The sequence below is a fragment of the Lineus longissimus genome, chromosome 3 (genome assembly GCF_910592395.1).
Source record: "Lineus longissimus chromosome 3, tnLinLong1.2, whole genome shotgun sequence".
Lineage (NCBI taxonomy): Eukaryota > Metazoa > Nemertea > Pilidiophora > Heteronemertea > Lineidae > Lineus > Lineus longissimus.
Window position 1 is genome coordinate 20,762,235 of NC_088310.1, and position 19,145 is coordinate 20,781,379.

The following is a 19,145-nucleotide window of genomic DNA, read 5'->3' on the forward strand; positions in this document are numbered from 1 at the left end:
TGTTGTGGTTACAATGCCATTATCTGGTAAAGGCCCGAACTAAAAATTCACTTGGACCTTAATTCGTTTAGCCTAGCAGGTGCTGCCACCTAAACAATCTTGAAGGGACTGATTGATGGTGCAGTGAATTGACCAGGCAGACTTGGAACAGGCGATCTTCCCCATCAGTTTCACAATTAATGAGAGGGTTCAAATGCATGCACTCATTTTCACTGTAAGCTCACATTTACATACATTGTATAGTCCTCAACACTTCTATCTATTCATATAAAACAGATATTTCACATAACACTGCTTTTTATATTCCGGCACACAGTACCAAGCAGTACAGCATAAGTCTAGTTGGCACACTCGCTGTTCTAATTTTGAAAGATACATCTCTGACCTCTACTGGACTCACACGGTCTCTTTCCTTGGATCCGACTCAGGGTCTTAATGATTCTCTCCAATCCTATTCACACATTTTGAAGACAGTTAAATCATCATGTATGAAGCTGACTAAGGCAATAAAGTTCAAAAGTTCTATGACCAAGGGAAGTTGTCAATGCCGCTATCTGTTGCCTTGCACTGAAATAAAATGAGATCAGCATGAGACAGGCTTTCACTCACGAAATAGTATCATTAAAGCCTTGTAGCTGAAAATCAGTCAGCAGTTGTTCAAAAACTCATTGAATTGTGACATTTTCAGCACTCAAGACGCATGGCGGCAGAGAACTTCATCATAGACTGCTTGTTCTTATGTCTAATAATTTCTTGTCTGTTCTCTTTCATTCATGTTTTACTTGTACATATATTTTCTATCTTCAATTCCTACCTTGTTTGAGGATATTCTGTCTTGCCTTGACAAATGCCATGATGTCAGCATCAGCTCGTGGATCTCCTGTCAGGTTGATGGAGGACGCACTATCAGAGGAGGCACTACAAACAAAGAAAATATCAACTAAAATTTACGCTGGACTTGGCAGTGTTTGCAACAGACAAAATCTCCTTTGAATGGGAGCGAATTCCTTTGATAACCAGCTTTTTTATCAAGCTGTTCGTTGCACTCAAAAGACCAGTGATTAAGAATTGTCAATCATTTAAAGGTTCACAAAAGGCACTGCGGATTACTAACCCGTCTGCAATGAATCTGAGAGGCAAACTCTCTTCGGTGCCGACTCTTTGAAGCCCAATGCAAACAGAACTAGTCGAGTTCTTCATATGACCTTGGACCTACCCTGTACTCCTCATAGACTTTGAAGAATCCCCTCTATGGTTATCATAATTGTTTGACGCCTTGGCTGAGCCCAGGCCTATGCTCTGTCTCACATGGGCTGGGATTGGCGGCCGATGGTACCCTAGGCTTGAGGATGACTCAGAAGACATTGAACTCTGAAAAATTTAAATCAGATAATATTGTGGATTCAGTTTTCTGGTCAGGATCAGGAAACATCACTTTTTGCTCCACAACAAAGATAAGTGTAGTTATTAAGACAATCATTTTGGTATCAAGACCTGAGTATACGTATCTTCAGTGAATTGCACTTTATTTTCAGAGGTGCATGGTTTTAGATAAGGATAGGATATATGTCATTTTAATAAGTCAACTGAACTCAAGATGGTCAACTGAGATGGAACTATCAAGGAACCCAGGCAGTTCATCACTGGACGATGGATAATTTTACCATTGACTCTCCAGGGGGGATTTTTTCCTTTAAAGCCAGGTCAGAGGAAAGGGACTATTGCTGGTATTTTTGGTGTACACTGACCTGTCTTGACTGGCCCTCAAGCTGGGGTGTAATTGGTGGTGTCTTCCACGCAGCTTTTGTCTTCCCTGGCATATTGTGGACATGTTTCTGATGAGCCTGTCAAAGGAAAACACCATGAAGAAAGTTTGTAAGTGACTTGTTAACTTGTAACAACACAAAGGAATGTAGATCACATCACTGACCCAAATCAAGACTGTTACACACACTGCCCCATGCAGTAGTTAAGATTAAGGCCTGCTGTTGAATTCAATGTCCAGCTGTCTGACCATGCATCAGGGAGACCTTGACAAGTCAGCTTGAATGAAGAGTAAACTAACAACCTCAAAGGTTCCAGGACCATCCACTGAGTTAAACAAATACGGGTTCCGATGATGTATCACACCATTAAATGACTTCAATTCTCACCTCCACTGAAGCAGCCTGTTCTGCCCACCAAATCTCAAAATCTTTCATCAGTTTGACCTTGTGATTTTCTAGTAAATGTTGCAGATGTTCTATCTCTGCTTTCAAGGCTCTCAGCCGTGCGAACGATTCTTTATAGATGGCCTTATCCTCTTCCATCTGGTGTCTCAGCTGTTGCTCCTTTTCATCAGGCTCGGCATTATCTGGGTCAACTAGGCCCTGCATCATGAGGGACATCCGGTGCTGCTCTATTTGTGCTTTAACTTTATCTAAAACAGGATAAAATCAATTAGCTAATGAGCTTGACTTATATTGTTTCTTGAAGTACCTTACAGCTGGACTATCTCAATATCAGTGATCTCTTCAAAGTTAAGAAAGAAGTTAAATGAATTCAAAGTAAGGAGACATTTTCAATTTTTTCTTAATGCTCATAGCAATGCAAAGTAATCATAATGATGTATATCACTTTAACTTGGAAGTTAACCTTTGAGGTTATTTAAAGGTCATAGAGACTAGCATTCACTGCGACTTGTTTTTCACAGCTTGGTGTGTCGTCAGAGTACAAACCCGTGCCAAGAACATATATACACAATGTACAACAGGCAAATGTAATGAGGCTCAACAATAACATAGAAACAGGGAATGGCTAAAATTTATATCATAAGACTTACTGATATTGCTTCTTGATTTGTTGACCCTCTCCCCAAGAGTCTTTGCCTCTCCATACCGCTGCTTCAGGAGGACCTTGTTGCCGTCTATCGATTGGTTCTCATTGTAATCCCGCCGGAAGATTTCGAAGGCTTCTTGGCGACCAAGGGATAGGTCTCCCACTGAAGAAGAGGAGCAAACTGATGAGTCATGACCGTAAAAAATGAAACGAGCATAGGTATTTCAAATGATTCTTGGATGCCAGCCATTATCCCACTTGTACTGAGGATTGTGGTGGTGTTTTAGGTTGTTGTGCCCTAGATCACACTCACAGGTTGAGCCCTAGCCAATGCCCCGACTTTGAGAAATAGCCAGCACAAAACTATATTGGGGAACTTACATGATTTACAAGACCTTAGACCAAAGCGAGTTGTTAGGAAACGATTCCATGTATCTTCAAACAGGTCGGGCAAAACCGGCTCGTTGATGAAATTGAATGAAGTACACAGCATGATGTGATAGTAGCAATGGTGACTTGAGTTGCAATCGCCTCGAAGAATATCAATGAAAAGGACTACAATCCAGGAATTTATGATAGCAGCGTAATCACAAAGGGAATCATGAAATTGAAACGACACAAAAAAGAAATGTTTCCACAGAATTTAGTCAATAATGGTCCCAACCACTGCCGAACCAAAACACAATACAGCCATTTCTAGTGTAGATACTAGGCTAACCAAGTGTTTACCACACTGCAAAAGATGTTAGGGGTTAACTAGGTTGGAAGTTTGAAAAGGGTCGGGGAGAAAAAACTGAGGTGTGAAAAATATGGTCCAGGAGACTACACATTAGATAATGAACAAAATCTGCATATATTATGAACACAGCATTATTTTATGGACCATTAGCCTGCTTTAAACCCATGGGTGGCAGTCTTGTGATGGTTGGGTGATGCAACTGGGATTCGGACCCTTGTATTATAAAAGATGACTTGTCGCCGATAGAAATGAAAGCCACAATTAGTTAATGCCACTTACAAATTTTTGCTTTAGTTTTTTCTTCAAGCTGGTCTTTCGGTGGGTCTTTATGAAATCTGGCACTCGGCGGTCTCCGTTGTGTCTGTTCCTTATTAGAAAGATCCTCGGACATGCTCCGCTTTTGTTTCGATAGGTGATCACTACTACTACCATTGAGAAGGATGTTTCGGCTGCTTGGAGGGCGTGGGACACTGGCAGAATGACTTCTGCCATCGTGACCACCAGCTTCAAGTTGTGATATGGCGTCTGCTGCACGTTTCTTCTCTTTCTTCAGCATATTCACGAGGATGTATGAAAGAGGTCAAGGAAAAGACAAATACCGGTACATGTGCAACTATCTTAACATAAACCACAGGAAGAGGTTTTGAAGGAAACCTCTGTAGATCCCATATTTTTTTACTGTCACAGTCGGGAATCAAATATAACAGACATTATGTCTTTAAGACATCACCTTAGGGGATTTAGGGGCAAGGGTAAATGGAATTGTGTAAGCTTGCCAATTAATATCGCCAGCATGTGCAAAACGAGTAGTGCTCAAACACAGCAATATGACTATAGCTATGCATGACTAAAAGAGCTACCCAGCTTAGCTGGAAATGATGCAAAGCGCTACATTTGTCAAATACCACATGATATTGATGGCCCCCTTAACTTTACTAATTCATTATGCACAGACTGAAAAGTTCTAAAGGATACTAATTTCATTGTCTCTCTGTAATATCAGTCCTTTTAATTTCTTTGATTCCTGATCATCATAAACGGATGGACCATCTCTGTCAAATGGCACATCTCTTTGTGGTTGATTGGACGGACTCGACTCAGCAGGGGGTCGTTCCACAACATGCCTCTGTAAAAGTGATGAACTTGAGTGAGGTGCACCTCAAACAGTGGTACATAGTGTACAGATAGATGGCATGTATTTCTGCAGAGGTATTTGCAGAGGCGACAGGAGGAATTCCTCTGGGAGTTGATATCAGAGTTTATACTTATCGGCACACATTTTACAATTGATTACAGTCAATGTGTTTTGAATCAAAAACTCACCTTTAAAATTCCAAAACATTGTTGTATTTTTCTCATATCAGCACCAACAGATAATACAGCTTCGGGATCTTTATCATCAATATACTGGTTCACAATCTGCTCACACCTGTAAAATGAAGCCAGAAATTGACAAAGTTAAAAGTTTGCATGGCTATTAGCCAAATTGCATCGGTAAATAACTCATCAGGCTGGAGTTTATCCCGGTTTCTGTAGCATTAAGTGATTAGGAGTATTACTCCCCTTGGTCTATCAGTGGTTAACCAGTAACCTTTCATACCCTTGGTTGGAGAGAAGCCATGTAAGGTTGGGGGTTTGCTCTAGAACATTGTGATGAAACAGCTGTTATCCTTCCGAGTGTTGAAATCGCACAACCATTAGATGTTAAAAAAACCCAGGTGGTCTGAAAACAAGCCCAGTACACTCACCACTTGAGTTCCTCCTCTGTGAGAGCATCATTCCTCTGTTCTCCTGTTGCCATGGACAATTCCTCTTTCAAACCCTGAATCTCTTTTTTCAGCTTCAAAATCAAAAGCTTTGGATCGAGCTCCTCGTTCAGAATGGCATCATTCTTGATGAGCGCCACTCTTTGGGCAAACCGACACGTTGATATAGTCTCCTAGAAGAAGATTTGAAAAACCTTTTCAGCATACATTATTCCAGTTCGTCTGATCTTTATATGCCAAGTTGACTTAGGAGCTTTCAACAGTTATGGTCTCATCTACGCCCTGACTTAAGCACACAACTTTGAGTCTTCTTCTTTTGCTTTCAAGACCCCTAAAACTACAACTCTGTGGTGGAGACATAAGTGGCTTGCCATTTCTAGTCTTGTTCTTGACCCAGAGTCAAACACATTCAAAGATCTACAGAGTGCTAAGGCATTCAGCTGGCAATAAGGGTAGGCAGAAAAACGAAAAGTCACTTACATCAATATTTTTCTTCTCAACTGAACATGTTGCAATCATGGTCGTCATACAGTTTCCACCCAGGCTGTCCCGCAGCACTGACGTCATCATGGAATTCCTGTATGGCACATGTTGTCGATTCTTCTCCCCCAAAGCTACGATCACTTGTTCGAGATAGTGTAGCGACAAGTTGATGTACTTTGCCTCTGTCAATAGCACCCCATTTACACCAGTTTTTGAAACCCTCTCCGATCTAAAAGGACACAATACCAGATAGATGATGATAATGATGTTACAGAAATTGAAGCAACAATAGCTACGTTTTCTATCTCTTGTCTTGGGAGTTCAATCAGATTGTCAAAAGAAGGTTACAAACTATCCTGGCTTTATGATAACCTTGATAAAATGCATATACAGCAAGCTTAAACATTGCATCTCATGGTACGCGAGTTAAATCAAGGTTTGATGTCGGTGGCTCTAAAAATATACGGAAATTTATGATCCGAGATGACGATTTTTAGAATAACATTACATGTCTTACCCAGCCAAGTCCACTAAATGCAACTTTGACCTTTTGACTGTGGCTGAACCAGTTTCCCTGGACATGATGTGTATGGTGAAGATACAATGTGACCGTGTGGAGGCTTGGTTCATTGGCGTCTGCAACAAGAGACTGTCAAATTAATAGCAATTCAACACACTGATTACAAAAGAACATTGTGGTTAACGGGTTCATTGGATAAGGAAATAAGAAAGAAACAAATGACTTATTCAGTGTGTTGATGAAAATACACTGCTAACCTCAGCAATCATTCTGTTTGTATCACCAAGGAAGAGCAGGTTCAATGCATCCTCTTCACTTGCTGCAGTGTGGGTGGAAAGATTCTTTAAGTGGATATTTTGATCAGCATCCTCCATCAGGGCAACTTTCCTGCAAAAGAAGGAGGAATTGTTATTGCTGCCAAAAGAGGTAAGAGCAACTGAAAAATGCTAAATGTACATCGCAATTATCACCAATTGCCGGTAACTTTACCCTAGTACATGTCCGTTTCTCATCTTTTAATGGACTGGCCAATACAGCAGCACATGTTCTTTGCAAGTGAAACATGACCTGGTTTGAAACTGGCGTAAATTTCACATCCTTCAGTGCGATAATGGTATGTCATTGTGTGTGAGAAGAGACATTAAAATCGAAGCCTTGCGTCTGATCTGGCATTCAGGAAAAGAATTCAATTCATCAAAACTACATGTACATACGGTAAATCCTCCAACTTTGCCGCTTCATGTTTTGGATCCAGCAGATCATATCCACTGTCATTGTAGATTTCCAAATATGAGACGTATGTAGTGTACTCCAATTCTGAGTTCTGAAGATAAGAGAGCAATTAAGGTATCATTTGATATCACCATGAACTTCTGTTTTTAGATCTTCAGACACGCCATCAGGTTGGGTACTTACACTCTTTTCTGCTCACGTCCTGTAGGTACCGACATGCCATAAAAGGAAGCAAAATATTCCTTGGAGACTCTTACGGAGAGGTTCATCACTTGAATTTCTGTCTCCAAGGGGGTTGTCATAACATTATCAGTAGCTTTGCCTTAACCCCTTTCTTTAGTAATGTGATTCTAATTTGAATGATAAAATTCCTGTCGTGATCTAACAAACCATACCTGTTCATAATGCTGGAATATATACGACAAACTCCTTGGAATGATTCCTCTATCACTGTATTTTTCTGGACCTCCCGTAATTGTGAAGGTTTTACCACTGCCAGTCTGACCATATGCAAAGATTGTGCCATTATAACCTTCCAGTACACTGAAAGAATGTAAACATCATAAGTTAAAAGTATATCTTAATTTGATGTGAAATTTGTCACAATATCTCATGATAATGTCTTTGTCTGTTGACTTTTGTTCAGGAGCCTACCACACCAGTTAATTCAGAGGACTATTTTTTCAGTTTATTATATACCATCAGAAGTAACCAGGTTTTGAATGCTCAACATGAGGATGAACAGGTGACAAAGACAGTATAGATAAACATCAACTTTCATTATTTATCATCTTATGTGTATATGTACACTTCTTTTTTCAAGACACTGCGAGAATTTCAAGTGGATCACCTACTTGTCTATGACTGGTCTGGCCACTGATTCAAATATTTCATCCTGTTGAGTTTGCTGGTCAAAGATCTTTTCAAATCTGAAAATAAAAAAGCCTTTCATTCAGTTTGAATTCAGTTGTTGATTATAACTGAAACCATGTTCTAATTCTATTTCACATCTTTAAGTTTTTTTTTTGGGGGGGGGGGGGTCACTCTGCTCAGTTGGGTATGGCTGGTCATGATTGATAGACAATCATAGCCTCGCACTAAAAAGATTTTACACGCACAATATTCTTTGTAGTTTGCTCACCTAAATTTGTAAGATTCTTTCTTGTTGTTTATTAAACCACTTGCAAGATCCTTTGGAACAGTGAAGGAAATCCTAGGATTCTCTTGTGAATCTTCATCAATCTCATACAGCTGGAAAAAATACATGTTGTATATATATTCCGATGAGAATATTTGTATGCCTACTTGGAGAAATGGGCAAACATCAATCAATTCATCACGAGCAGGCTGTGTTCTAGATGAATACCATCGAGGACAGTGTAGGCCTAAATTACTTTCAGTTTATCCGTTCAATCAATCTTCAACTTTAAGTTACATTTTCACCGATGAGTGTCTGAAGGATTACTGCCACACTGGGACTCCTGGCGAACATGCTAAATAGCCCAAGCCAGTATAATGTAGAAGTAGAAGTTACTCTGAACATGTAGGATAGCAATCCATGCAGATGCAAGATAAGAAGATGCAAAAAGTAAAATTCCGTTTTGCAGCCTGAAAAAGAGGACATAATTACCCCCTTCTTTGACTTGGTGGGCTTCACTCTCACAAATATTTGAATAGTTTGTTTGACCATCGCAACTGCATGAAGGTCAACCTAAAATACTGTCGAATTGTACGATTTTTGAACACTTTTTAGCCGAAAAATTGTCGAGTTATTACATTCTCATACAAGCACGTATATCATGTATATCAAGCCCGCGATTTGTTACATCCTCGATGTACACATTGAGGGATGTCGGAGTTCTTCTAGTAATAACAGATGACGTCACCATTCAATGCCATCAGCTCATGGCTGCGTTTCTATACGCGGGAAATACGAATGCGCACGTGGTGGACTTTAAAAAAGGGGATGACCCCAGTAGGATAGGATTTGGGAAGGGGTCCTGTGGGGGGGGGGGGGGGGAGTGTTCCGAGCCTTGGGCTTCAGTTAGCCAGGATTCATACTGGTGATAAACCATTCAATAGGAACTCTGGTGAATGTGGCAATTTGAGGAATCGGATATGGATTCATACTGGTGATAAACAATGTAAACTCAAGTGACTGTGGTCATATGAGAGATGTGGATTCATCATCATTATCATGTCCCGCAGCCATGCGGCCATTGGGGCGACTCTAAGCTGTTAACGATGCGACACCACAATCATGGTTCTGTCCTCGGCGAGGCGGATCAGGTCACTGGTCTTTATTCCAGTCCAACTAGTGCGTACAGTCATACATCCAAATTATCTTTGGCCGACGACTGCGTCGGAGGCTATATACCGTCAATTGTGCCCTGCATGATGGTACATGTATTTGCTAGTGTTCCCTTGGCTCTCGTGACATGGCCGAACCGCCTCACCTTTTTCTTCTTGGCAATTACCGGTTAGAAGGCTGTCGTGGATGCCCGATGTACTGGGTGACCCGTTCTTTTACTTGGATGTTGATGGTGTGGGGTGTATTTTAGTGGATGTTTGGCGTTGGTCTCAATCTAAGCTCTCACATGACCTAACAGGGCTCAAGGTCATAATTATATTGACCACCTTATGATGTCTAACTGCATCACACTCCCTACAGGACATCACAATCTTTGTCCTGGAGTTCATGCACATCCCCCCAGATGGCGCACAAGCAAAAGCCACCAGACTCTCTAGAGAGCTGTATAGGACCGTTATAATCCTTTAGCGTTTCTATCACCTAGTGCATATGTATTGTAGGGCATATGGAAGTTAGTATTATTAGACCTTTTTGTGTCTTGGAAGCATGTGAATCATGGCAACAGTCCCAGTGACCCAAGTACTATTTAGACCTACTGTGAAGCCGGCAAGGTGCTGTTTGAGATGTGAACAAATTTGTAATGAATTGAATATGATTTTAATTACATACGAGATCACCTTGGCTAATAATCAGTTCGTATATGAACTTTGTTTTTGCAGGTTGTTAGGCCAAAAGAGAATAAGATGTTTCTCAGTCCTTTATGCCTTTATATCTGCCATCTAAAAACTACATAAGAAGAGGATGTTCATAACTTTGTAACTTCATTGTCCAATGGAAACAGAGGAATCTGGTGTGCCAACCGTACAACCACATGATGTCACAGTTCTTTACCAGTCTGGCTATACTGTGAACCCCGCTTTGCGAGCATTCACCAATTCGGGGTGTAATGCACTTCACACCCGCAGAATTATCCAAGTCGTTTCCGCCATTGCTCCATTTATGAGTAATCTGGGATTGTCTTTTCTGAAATAAAGGTTTGCTCAATAAGCACACATCTGCGCATGTCTTATTGTTTTTATTGATGAACTCCGTGTAAGTTTTGATTAGTGATGGTGTCCCAACAGGTGAGTCAATAAGACAAAAACTGTTTCTCTTTCAAAAAACTTTATTGTTGTACATTACAAGAAAAACACACGACGATTTCAAATGTAGTGTAGGAGGAAACCCGCATACGGGGAGAAAACCTACGCAATCGAAGGGAGTCGCCATTCTCCATCACACAGGTGACAGGTGCTTATGTTTGAAATGACTTTACATTGTACATTATAGTTGATACAATGATCGTAGTACATTATTTTTTGCTGCACCACTCCGAAAGCCCAATACAAGAAGAGGACCAGGAGATAGGATAGTAGCACTATCCCTTTAAGACGAGGTGAACTTCTTTACAAGATGTCACAAAGAAACACTGATAAATGTCCTTGCAACACAATGCTAAATTGAGATCAAACACAATAGACTCGACTACTCCACCACAATGGTTTGAGTAACCTCTGCATGCATTCATCATGTTTATAATACATGAAGCTATTGTATTATAACCTATTGTTCATGCCTTCAGGTGAGCTATGTGAGCTTACAATAGGTTTGGTCACTTCTGTTGATTTGCAGGACCCAATTTGAATAACAAAGGAACCACATTTGTCATAGGCACTGGCTGCCACTTAGCATAACAAAAGGAGCAGTTCTGACATGTCATTTGCATGACAAAAGAGGTGACCTTGACAGGGCAAAGATTAAAAGTTGGCTTTGCCATACTTTTTGCCAAGTCATGGAGTCTGTAGATCTCATTCAGACATTTTATCAAATATTTACATACAGGATTTACAAATACATTCATACAGGACAAACATTTTAGAACGTCTAAAAGTTGACGTTTTCAAATTTCACTTTTCTCAATCAATTCAGTATCAAGTCCAAAATTTTTATAAGGCAGGCACCATGTGCTCACCTGTTGTCCAAGGCGATGTACCCATGGACAACATCATCATCAACAATTCAGGGTCCCAGGTAAGCCGTAACAAAACATGCATGCATGCCACCGTTGTCGAATGACACGCTTTGACAAAGGCTCACTGTGTGACCACTAGGGAAGGACCAGTCTTTAAATTTTCAATAAAACAGTGAGAGTTTATCTAACTGTTTTAGTTCAATTGGAAAGATGTTTTTGTATTTCAAGAAGGAGGAAATTCAAATTCAACATATCACTGTTGGTCATTTGTCTCGAGCATGAAGGTACATGTGTTGAGCAACTGAGCCAGCCAGTGTGATGTAAGGTCCAGGGCATCGGAGCCCAGGCCATTTCAGTTGATTCTGTGGTACTGATGAGATTGAGAAACAGTATGAAAGGCCTACAGTTCCATCAGACACATGTGTTCTTGTTTCGTGGGGTCAGCAAAACAACAACACATGGACCCCATGTCTAAAGTGATGGATATACCAGTAATCAAATAAATATCTGATGAATTCGGTGATTTTTAAGCAGAAAAATAACTTTTGCCTTAAAATATTTCAGGGTCCTCATGTGCCCAAGGCGACTGTTGGCTCCTCTGGTAGCCATAAACAACCCATCCCCCAAATTGAGCATGAAAATTAATTTGTTTTGGTTCTGAGGTGCCTTATCATTGGCTCCCTTGTTAGCAAGAAACAACCCAACCCACCATAATTTCAATTCCTTCTTTGAAAAGTGTAAGATTTTGAACCATGGCACAAGTCATGGTCATAACCAAACATAGATTAAAATAATCTAAGCTTGTTATAAGCAAGGTAAATATTTGCCTTCTCACCATCAGAAAAATTTGAATTTTCATTAAATCACCTTTCAATCAGATATTTTGATAAAACGATAAAGCCTACGGTGACAAAATACAATCTAACCGTCGTACTGTTACTTGACGGCGATGGGAGCATGGTTGGGATGTGCTGGGCAACAACATCCTTCTCCCTTCTCTGGGATGGCTCATCATGCTGAAAAGAAAAAGACAACATGAAATTAAGGTTGTTCATGTAGGTGCACATGCTCAAGTTGATAATTCAATGTCAAGGGGTCATTGTGAAGACCGTATAGATATCTTGTCGGAGTAGACAATTCATGCTGGTTAAGAAATGTGCTATAGGTTTCAGACAAAGAAAACAACTTCTCTATTGAACCTTCATTCAAACTCTTACTCTGAGCGTTGCTTTGGATGTGCAATTCCTCCTTGAGGTGCCTGATGTCATTACAATGACGAATTCTATCCTTAGGAAATCAGCAGAATTTGAGAAGTTTTGTCAAAAGGGCGGTTCAGTTAAGGAACATTTTCCAAGTCATTTTTGGGATTTCGGCATTGATATCGAACTGGAGGTTTTAGGTTATCTCGCGAAAACTGCGAGGGTACGGTGGAGCTAAAATGTAGACCAAAATCAAGGCGGAGCCGAGGTTAAGCTCCACCCTTGCGGTTTTGGTTAGTTAATCAATACCGACGTTGCACCAACCCAAGCGGCCTAACCATCACCGCTGAACTCAAAACGAGGCTTTGTTGGCACATGGTGCATTTACACTGTAAAGTGCGATTCATTCAAAATCCAGGTGTTTAAGAATACTAGTTACAACGCGATTTTCATCAGAACTGCACAGATGATAGTTTTAACCATTCTTTATATTTAGTGCAAAAAAGGGTGTCGCCATAATACTGCTTATATTAAAATGTAGCAAAACACACTTTTACATTATCTGTACTGGGAACTGAATGCATTATACCTATCATTCATGCGAGACGTACAATTTTTAAAGGTTCCACTTTACTCCAGAAAAGTATAATGCCCTATAACTCCATGTGACCATAAAATTCATCAAGATTATATGATAGAATTTTGTTATTTCAGGAAAGTTCTGAATAAACCACATGTCACTATTCTGAATGAAGTCTTGCAACCAGTTATGATAAATTCCTTGCCAAATTATAATGGAACCATTTCAGGGAAGTTGACGGAGGTCATAGAGGTCCCATTGGCATTGCAAGGACTGACGATGGGCAAAGGGGTACTCCTCCTCAACACAATTTCATTCTATGATTTTGGCCTACCCCATGATGATATTTGGTTGGTGCACGAGCACATGACCACTACCAAGTCTTCACCTGTTGTTTATCAGCAGCAGTTGATATTCATGCTCATTTAAAATAAATGCCCGGGAGTTTTCCAAAGAGAGGGAATCAAAAGGCAGCCGCCAGGTAGGCAAGATTAAGTTACACAAAGTCACCATTAGGGGTCTCCCACATCTCACAGTTCGCGAAACTATTTACGCTGTATCAAGGATATATCTAGTGCTGAATCTAACCTGACCCAGTGTATTGGTCACCTGAAGGTGGCCAATTTAACCCCCTCCTCCTGCCTATAGTCCCCATTTAACGTGATTCAAGCTCTTGATGTCATTCCTTTGACTTTGTATAACTTATCCTGTTTACGACCAAGCTAGAAGTTTAAAGATCAGAGATGCTCTGTTCTTCATTACTGTAATCACTTTGAGCATTTTAAAACAATCCAGAAACTCCTCAGCGGATATCAGGTAACAAAAGGCTACTTATGACTCCATGCATGTCTTGCTGGCCATTCCCGCCAAAAAAAACTGAATTCGTCCATGTAGGTCAGCAATATAAATATATATATATTGTGCGACGTCACAAGATTGTATGTCACGTCATAACGACCTCTGTTGTGGTGAGGTGCGTCATTTTCACAAGTGCCCAATACCCAAAGCATTTTTCCTTGTAAAAACCATATTTCTGAATGATGCAATCCTATGGAATAACAAGCTTACATGTGTAGAATGTGTAACAGATGAGGTTACGAACATTCCTTATTGTCTAGTTCCTTTTACAACATTTTATTGTTTTACTAATTAAGATTAGTCCAAACTATCATCACCGTGAGTTTGATGAAAATCGCACTGTAATTGGTGCCGCAAAAACAACGTTGGAAAATTGTTCCTCAGCAGAGAGCTCACGATCTCTAAATCAGGCCAATGGCTAACCTAATCAAGGACATTTGAAAAACTGAAATTGATTTGTTTATATTACCATGCGATGGCATCCTTCCGAAGGTATGAGATAGGCTGTCCTCATGGTGGCTGCAGGATAACATGTCAGGGCTCTATGTCCATAGCTTTCCCCAAGTCCAGAGAGTCCCTTTGGAGTTAGATTGTCACCATAGTCCATTAGAATGACGGACATTTAAGTGTCAATTCCATCCACACAGCAAACACATTCCCTTCCTGATCTTAGTGAAGGTTCTCCTTGAATTGGTCTGTCAAGGCATCATTTGCTGAACTGTGGTTCGTCACTCCTGCACATCGATATTCCTCAGCGCAACCATTCGATCCACTGAATCCACTCGACTCTCAGTCGTCTGCCCGTATCTGTGAGCGACTGGAAAACAAAATTTAAGGTTACTCCATTGTATACTGTAATTAATGCACTTGTGCCATAGGGCCTTTCATCCAGTTTCATCGAATTCACCAAAGTAGTTTATGATAGAATCACAACACCTAAATCCTACACCGTTCGTTAAAAATGAGAAGTTTGCAATTGAATTTGAAATTTCCAATTGCACAAATATAGATTTCAGCACTGGCAGTGTCGTTGAAGAACTACAAATACCAGAAGCACCCAGTTTCAGCAAACTCGTAAGCATAATAAATGTTCTACAGCATTGTGTATAACTGCAATTCTATTTTCCTGGACCACCAGTAATTATGAACGGCGTATCCCTTAAGCTAAAGCCCTCACTCAGCCCCTTATCTCATCGCGTCTCGACATCTTGTCTGTCCCAAAAGTATAATTTGCAAGTTTTGGGTTAATAGTCTTGATATCAACAACGGTTGAGATTGTCACCCTACTTTTAACTCTTACCCCAGTCTATGCTGATAGCTTTCAGTGGAACTGGAACTGAGATTAGCTGTTCAATCAGCACTACAACCTGAGCATTTTCAACCGGTGAGCCTGGGAGCTCATGACCGCTTGTCAGAGACCCAAACCACTGCACAACTACGGCTCGTTTACTTTTATTTTTTACACAGTTTGTGTTTAGTAAGGAGCGATGCAGTGACTAAACCATGGATGGAAAATTTAATAGCCTGTCTATTTTCAGTGCAGCCACAGAACATATTTATGGAATATTTATTGGCACACCCTGTAAATACACTTTAGGGCTGAGTTCGTTCGGTTTCATGAGTACGGTATATGCAGGTCCAAGGTTTCCCAATCGACGTGCGAAATCTCCCTGAAGTTGCTGAAGTCTTCAAGCAATATGGGGGTACCGTCAGCAAAGCGCATCTCGTGTTCACCCATATACTGTCTAGTCATCTGTTTATATTTACCATATATGCGTTGGATTCCTTCGTCATCCAAAATCTTTGAGAGTCACATCTACCATAGCAAGAATTGTAGATCTTGGTTGAGTGGTTGGGTCTCCTCGACAGCCATCATCTCAATCTGCAGAGGGCTAGATAACAGGAAAAATACAATAAAGGACCTATCTCAAAATGAATAGATTGAAACCAAAATATTTTTTTCTTTTCATTTGGGTGAGATGGTTGTCACTTCAAGTTCATAAACTTTCTGGCTTCACCTTTTAGCCCACCATTCAGGGGAGCTATACGATACCATGGCATCCGTCGTCTGTCAACCATCGTTGACTTTTGACAAAAGTGTGGCACGTTTCTTAACCACTTGACCCAGAAAGTTCATACTTGGTGCGTGGGTACCCCAAGGCAAGACCTTCTTTGAAAATGAAAATTAGTGCAGTTAGACTGCCTGTCTGCCATATAGGTGGCGCTCTTTGAAAACCTATTTTTGGATATATCTTATGAATGCTTCTGGCTAGAATCATGATATTTTTAATGTGAGTGCATGTCATCCTGATCTGATCCTTGCAGAGGTTCAAAACTAAAAACACACCCTTTTCAAGGTCACAGAGGTCAAATGGTGGTGCATGTACCCCTAGATCAGTTGATCTCAGTTGAAAAAACTTTGTTCGATTCACTGCTTCAATGCATGCCCTAGTGGTATTATTCCTCAGGCCAAATTGCCTTGGATTTTTATATCCATGCGTACGTCTGATATTACAAATAACCATACATAAAATGTAACTCATGATTAGTCCAACTAATCAAGATCATCGAGGTAATGTTGCCCATTTGGCTGTTACTTGAGCACTCTCGGTCAGGTGGTCTCACTCGGGGATAAAAGTTCATAACTTGGCCACCAGGGTGCAGGTTCGGAGAAATGAAAAATGATTTTTTTTTCTCTCCTTAAAGGGACTATATAGGCAGCAGCTAGGCAGGCAAGATAAAGTTAAACGAAGTCACCAATAGGGGTCTCTCACATCCCAAAGTATGTCGAAATAATTTAAGCTTGTAGGAGGAATATATCTATTGCTGAATCTGACATGACCCAGGGCCCTTACTGTGGCTGAAAGGGTGGATGTCGTCCTGGGTGCCGACAAATGGTACCCAGGTTCGAGATCGACTGGACAATAAGCACCCTGGGTGCCATTGCACGAGACAAACAGCACCCAGCTTCTTCTTCTACACATTTTCTACACCTACAACCGAGGTTGGACCCACGCTCACGGAGGTCACGTGTCACGATAACCATCATTTTGCAAGATGGAGCAATATCGACTGATTGTCAAGAAAAATACGAAGCAAATCCATTCATTTTGTCATCACACAATTTTTCATTCTTTGAATATATCCCTCCTACATACCTTTTCTGAATAAATCATCCGAAATGTGCTTTCAAAGACCTATAGGCCTAAAGTACCACGGCGCGAGATAAAACGAGATTGCAAGAAATGTCCTCGTCCCTAAGATCCGTAAGCCAGGCAAAAAGAAGCTGGGTGCTGTTTGTCTAGTGTAATGGCACCCAGGGTTCTTATTGTCCAGTCGATCTCGAACCTGGGTACCATTTGTCGGCACCCAGGACGACATCCGCCCTTTCAGCCTTACTGTGTATATTAGTCACCTGAAGATGGCCAAATTAGCCCCTCGGCCCCCTTCAACTGCTGGTTGGACAGTTATGAAGTTTGTTTCATCCAGTAGATATAATGTCAATAAGGACTTCACTAAGTGATGCTCACCCTGTAGACTGCAACATTGTCTTTTGTGTCCCTTGTTCTTGTGTCCCTTGTCCTTGTGTCCCATCTCCTTGTGTCCCATCTCCTTGTGTCCCATCTCCTTGTGTCCCTTGTTTTTGTGTTCCTTGTCCTTGTGGCCCTTGTACAATGTTGGCTCGGGCTGCCTAAAAAGAATCATATTTTTTGTTGAGTGGTTTATCTAAGTTCTGAGTGTTTCTACTGCATGCTGCGTTGACACTGAATCCGATCTAAAACTGTTTTCCAGAGAGCACTCTCCAGAATACGAATTGGCTACACTAGTTTCGAAACAGCTGCACCAAACTTGGCCTAATGCACATGCAATTTGATTTGAAAAGTGCAACTCTTGCCGCATATTGTAGTAACAAGCCTTTTGCGGATGAATGTCCCTGCCCTTTGTTGTAATCAGAACATAATCACGACAGGAACAAGCTAGTGTGCATGCCCTCTGCCAATAGTTACTGCGAATTCAATGAAGCACATTCAATTGATAATCTGGAACCAAACTGGTTGAAGCGGTTTCAAAACTGTATGAACAGAATTGAGTGTGGCACCCCAATACGTATAAAAGTTGAAATTGTATGTCAGATTTATACTTCTTTTGGAGTTATTGTAACATCTTTGTAATGTTTCTTTTATTCCAAGCGTAACTAAGGACTAAGAGATGCTTACCCTGTATGGCTCCAACATTGGCAGCAACATATCCTTGGGGTCCATCCAGTGTCTTCTCGGCTCTCGAGCTGGAGGCCGGCTCTCTTTCTTCATCGCCGTCTGGTCGATTTCAGGGGGTGTATATTATTAGCTTTGTGAGGCACAAGGAGGTCAAGGACACTGTTGTTATTCAAAGAGCCCAATGTCTTCGTCATTAGTACTAAACTGGTTTAGCACAATACCCACACGGACACGCCTGACATTTCGTCCGACGAAATTCCGCAGGTTAACAACAGGCCTATCACCCAGTCATTCCATCCCCCTCGAGATCAGGTAGGGGATCGCTGGCCAGCTATTGCATACTATTGTTAACATTCGTACGACTTATCCCGCCAACACTCTAAAACAAGGGGACCAATTGAATGACTAGCGACACGCAACTATTTATTGCCCCCATCAATCAACCACAATGACTCAAGGGGAACACGTTCCTTGAACCTAAGTCCATGTCATCACCGTCGAAACTTAGATGAGGACCGTGGAACAAAGAGGCAAGCATGCCTGGGACCCAGCCACCGCGCTTTGGACATGAGATGAGTTAGACTCAAGTCGCCAGTCACGATAACCAAATACACTAAGCGTATAGCTTGAATCGAACCCGATCTATCATCGTCATTGGTCACCTGGCCTGGCCTGGACAACTGAAAGCTGAATAGGTTAAAATAGATGATAAGCAGGAACCAAAAGAATAACAACTATGATAGCTAGATAACTACGATAGCTAGACAACTACGATAACTACTCTAACAACTAGAATAACAACAATAGCTACAAAATGAGTAAGTCAGTGATCAGACACACTTCCAACTCTCACAACGGTCACCATAGCCCCCCCCCCCCCCACACATGACCTCCCGCACCCTTTTCCTATCC

At 41.1% G+C, this 19,145-nt stretch overlaps 2 protein-coding genes across 2 annotated transcripts; both read right to left on the minus strand.

Annotated features, from left to right (window-relative positions):
* Positions 1-448: 448 nt before the first annotated feature.
* LOC135484193 (kinesin-like protein KIF6) lies at positions 449-8,834 on the minus strand. The gene is made up of 18 exons (XM_064765410.1): positions 8,688-8,834; positions 8,199-8,308; positions 7,912-7,986; positions 7,453-7,600; positions 7,039-7,148; positions 6,583-6,712; positions 6,323-6,441; positions 5,803-6,034; positions 5,305-5,495; positions 4,880-4,985; positions 4,530-4,682; positions 3,836-4,124; positions 2,822-2,980; positions 2,154-2,419; positions 1,749-1,844; positions 1,217-1,371; positions 815-918; positions 449-567 (listed from the first exon to the last, which is right to left on the minus strand). The coding sequence occupies exons 1-18, from the start codon at positions 8,745-8,747 to the stop codon at positions 551-553; spliced, it is 2,520 nt and encodes an 839-aa protein (XP_064621480.1). The 5' UTR covers positions 8,748-8,834; the 3' UTR covers positions 449-550.
* A 1,724-nt stretch (positions 8,835-10,558) lies between these two features.
* On the minus strand, positions 10,559-18,868 carry LOC135485066 (uncharacterized). Its single transcript, XM_064766797.1, has 5 exons — positions 18,234-18,868; positions 17,547-17,707; positions 15,784-15,908; positions 14,486-14,833; positions 10,559-12,395 (listed from the first exon to the last, which is right to left on the minus strand). The coding sequence occupies exons 1-3, from the start codon at positions 18,324-18,326 to the stop codon at positions 15,833-15,835; spliced, it is 330 nt and encodes a 109-aa protein (XP_064622867.1). The 5' UTR covers positions 18,327-18,868; the 3' UTR covers positions 10,559-12,395; positions 14,486-14,833; positions 15,784-15,832.
* Positions 18,869-19,145: the final 277 nt, after the last annotated feature.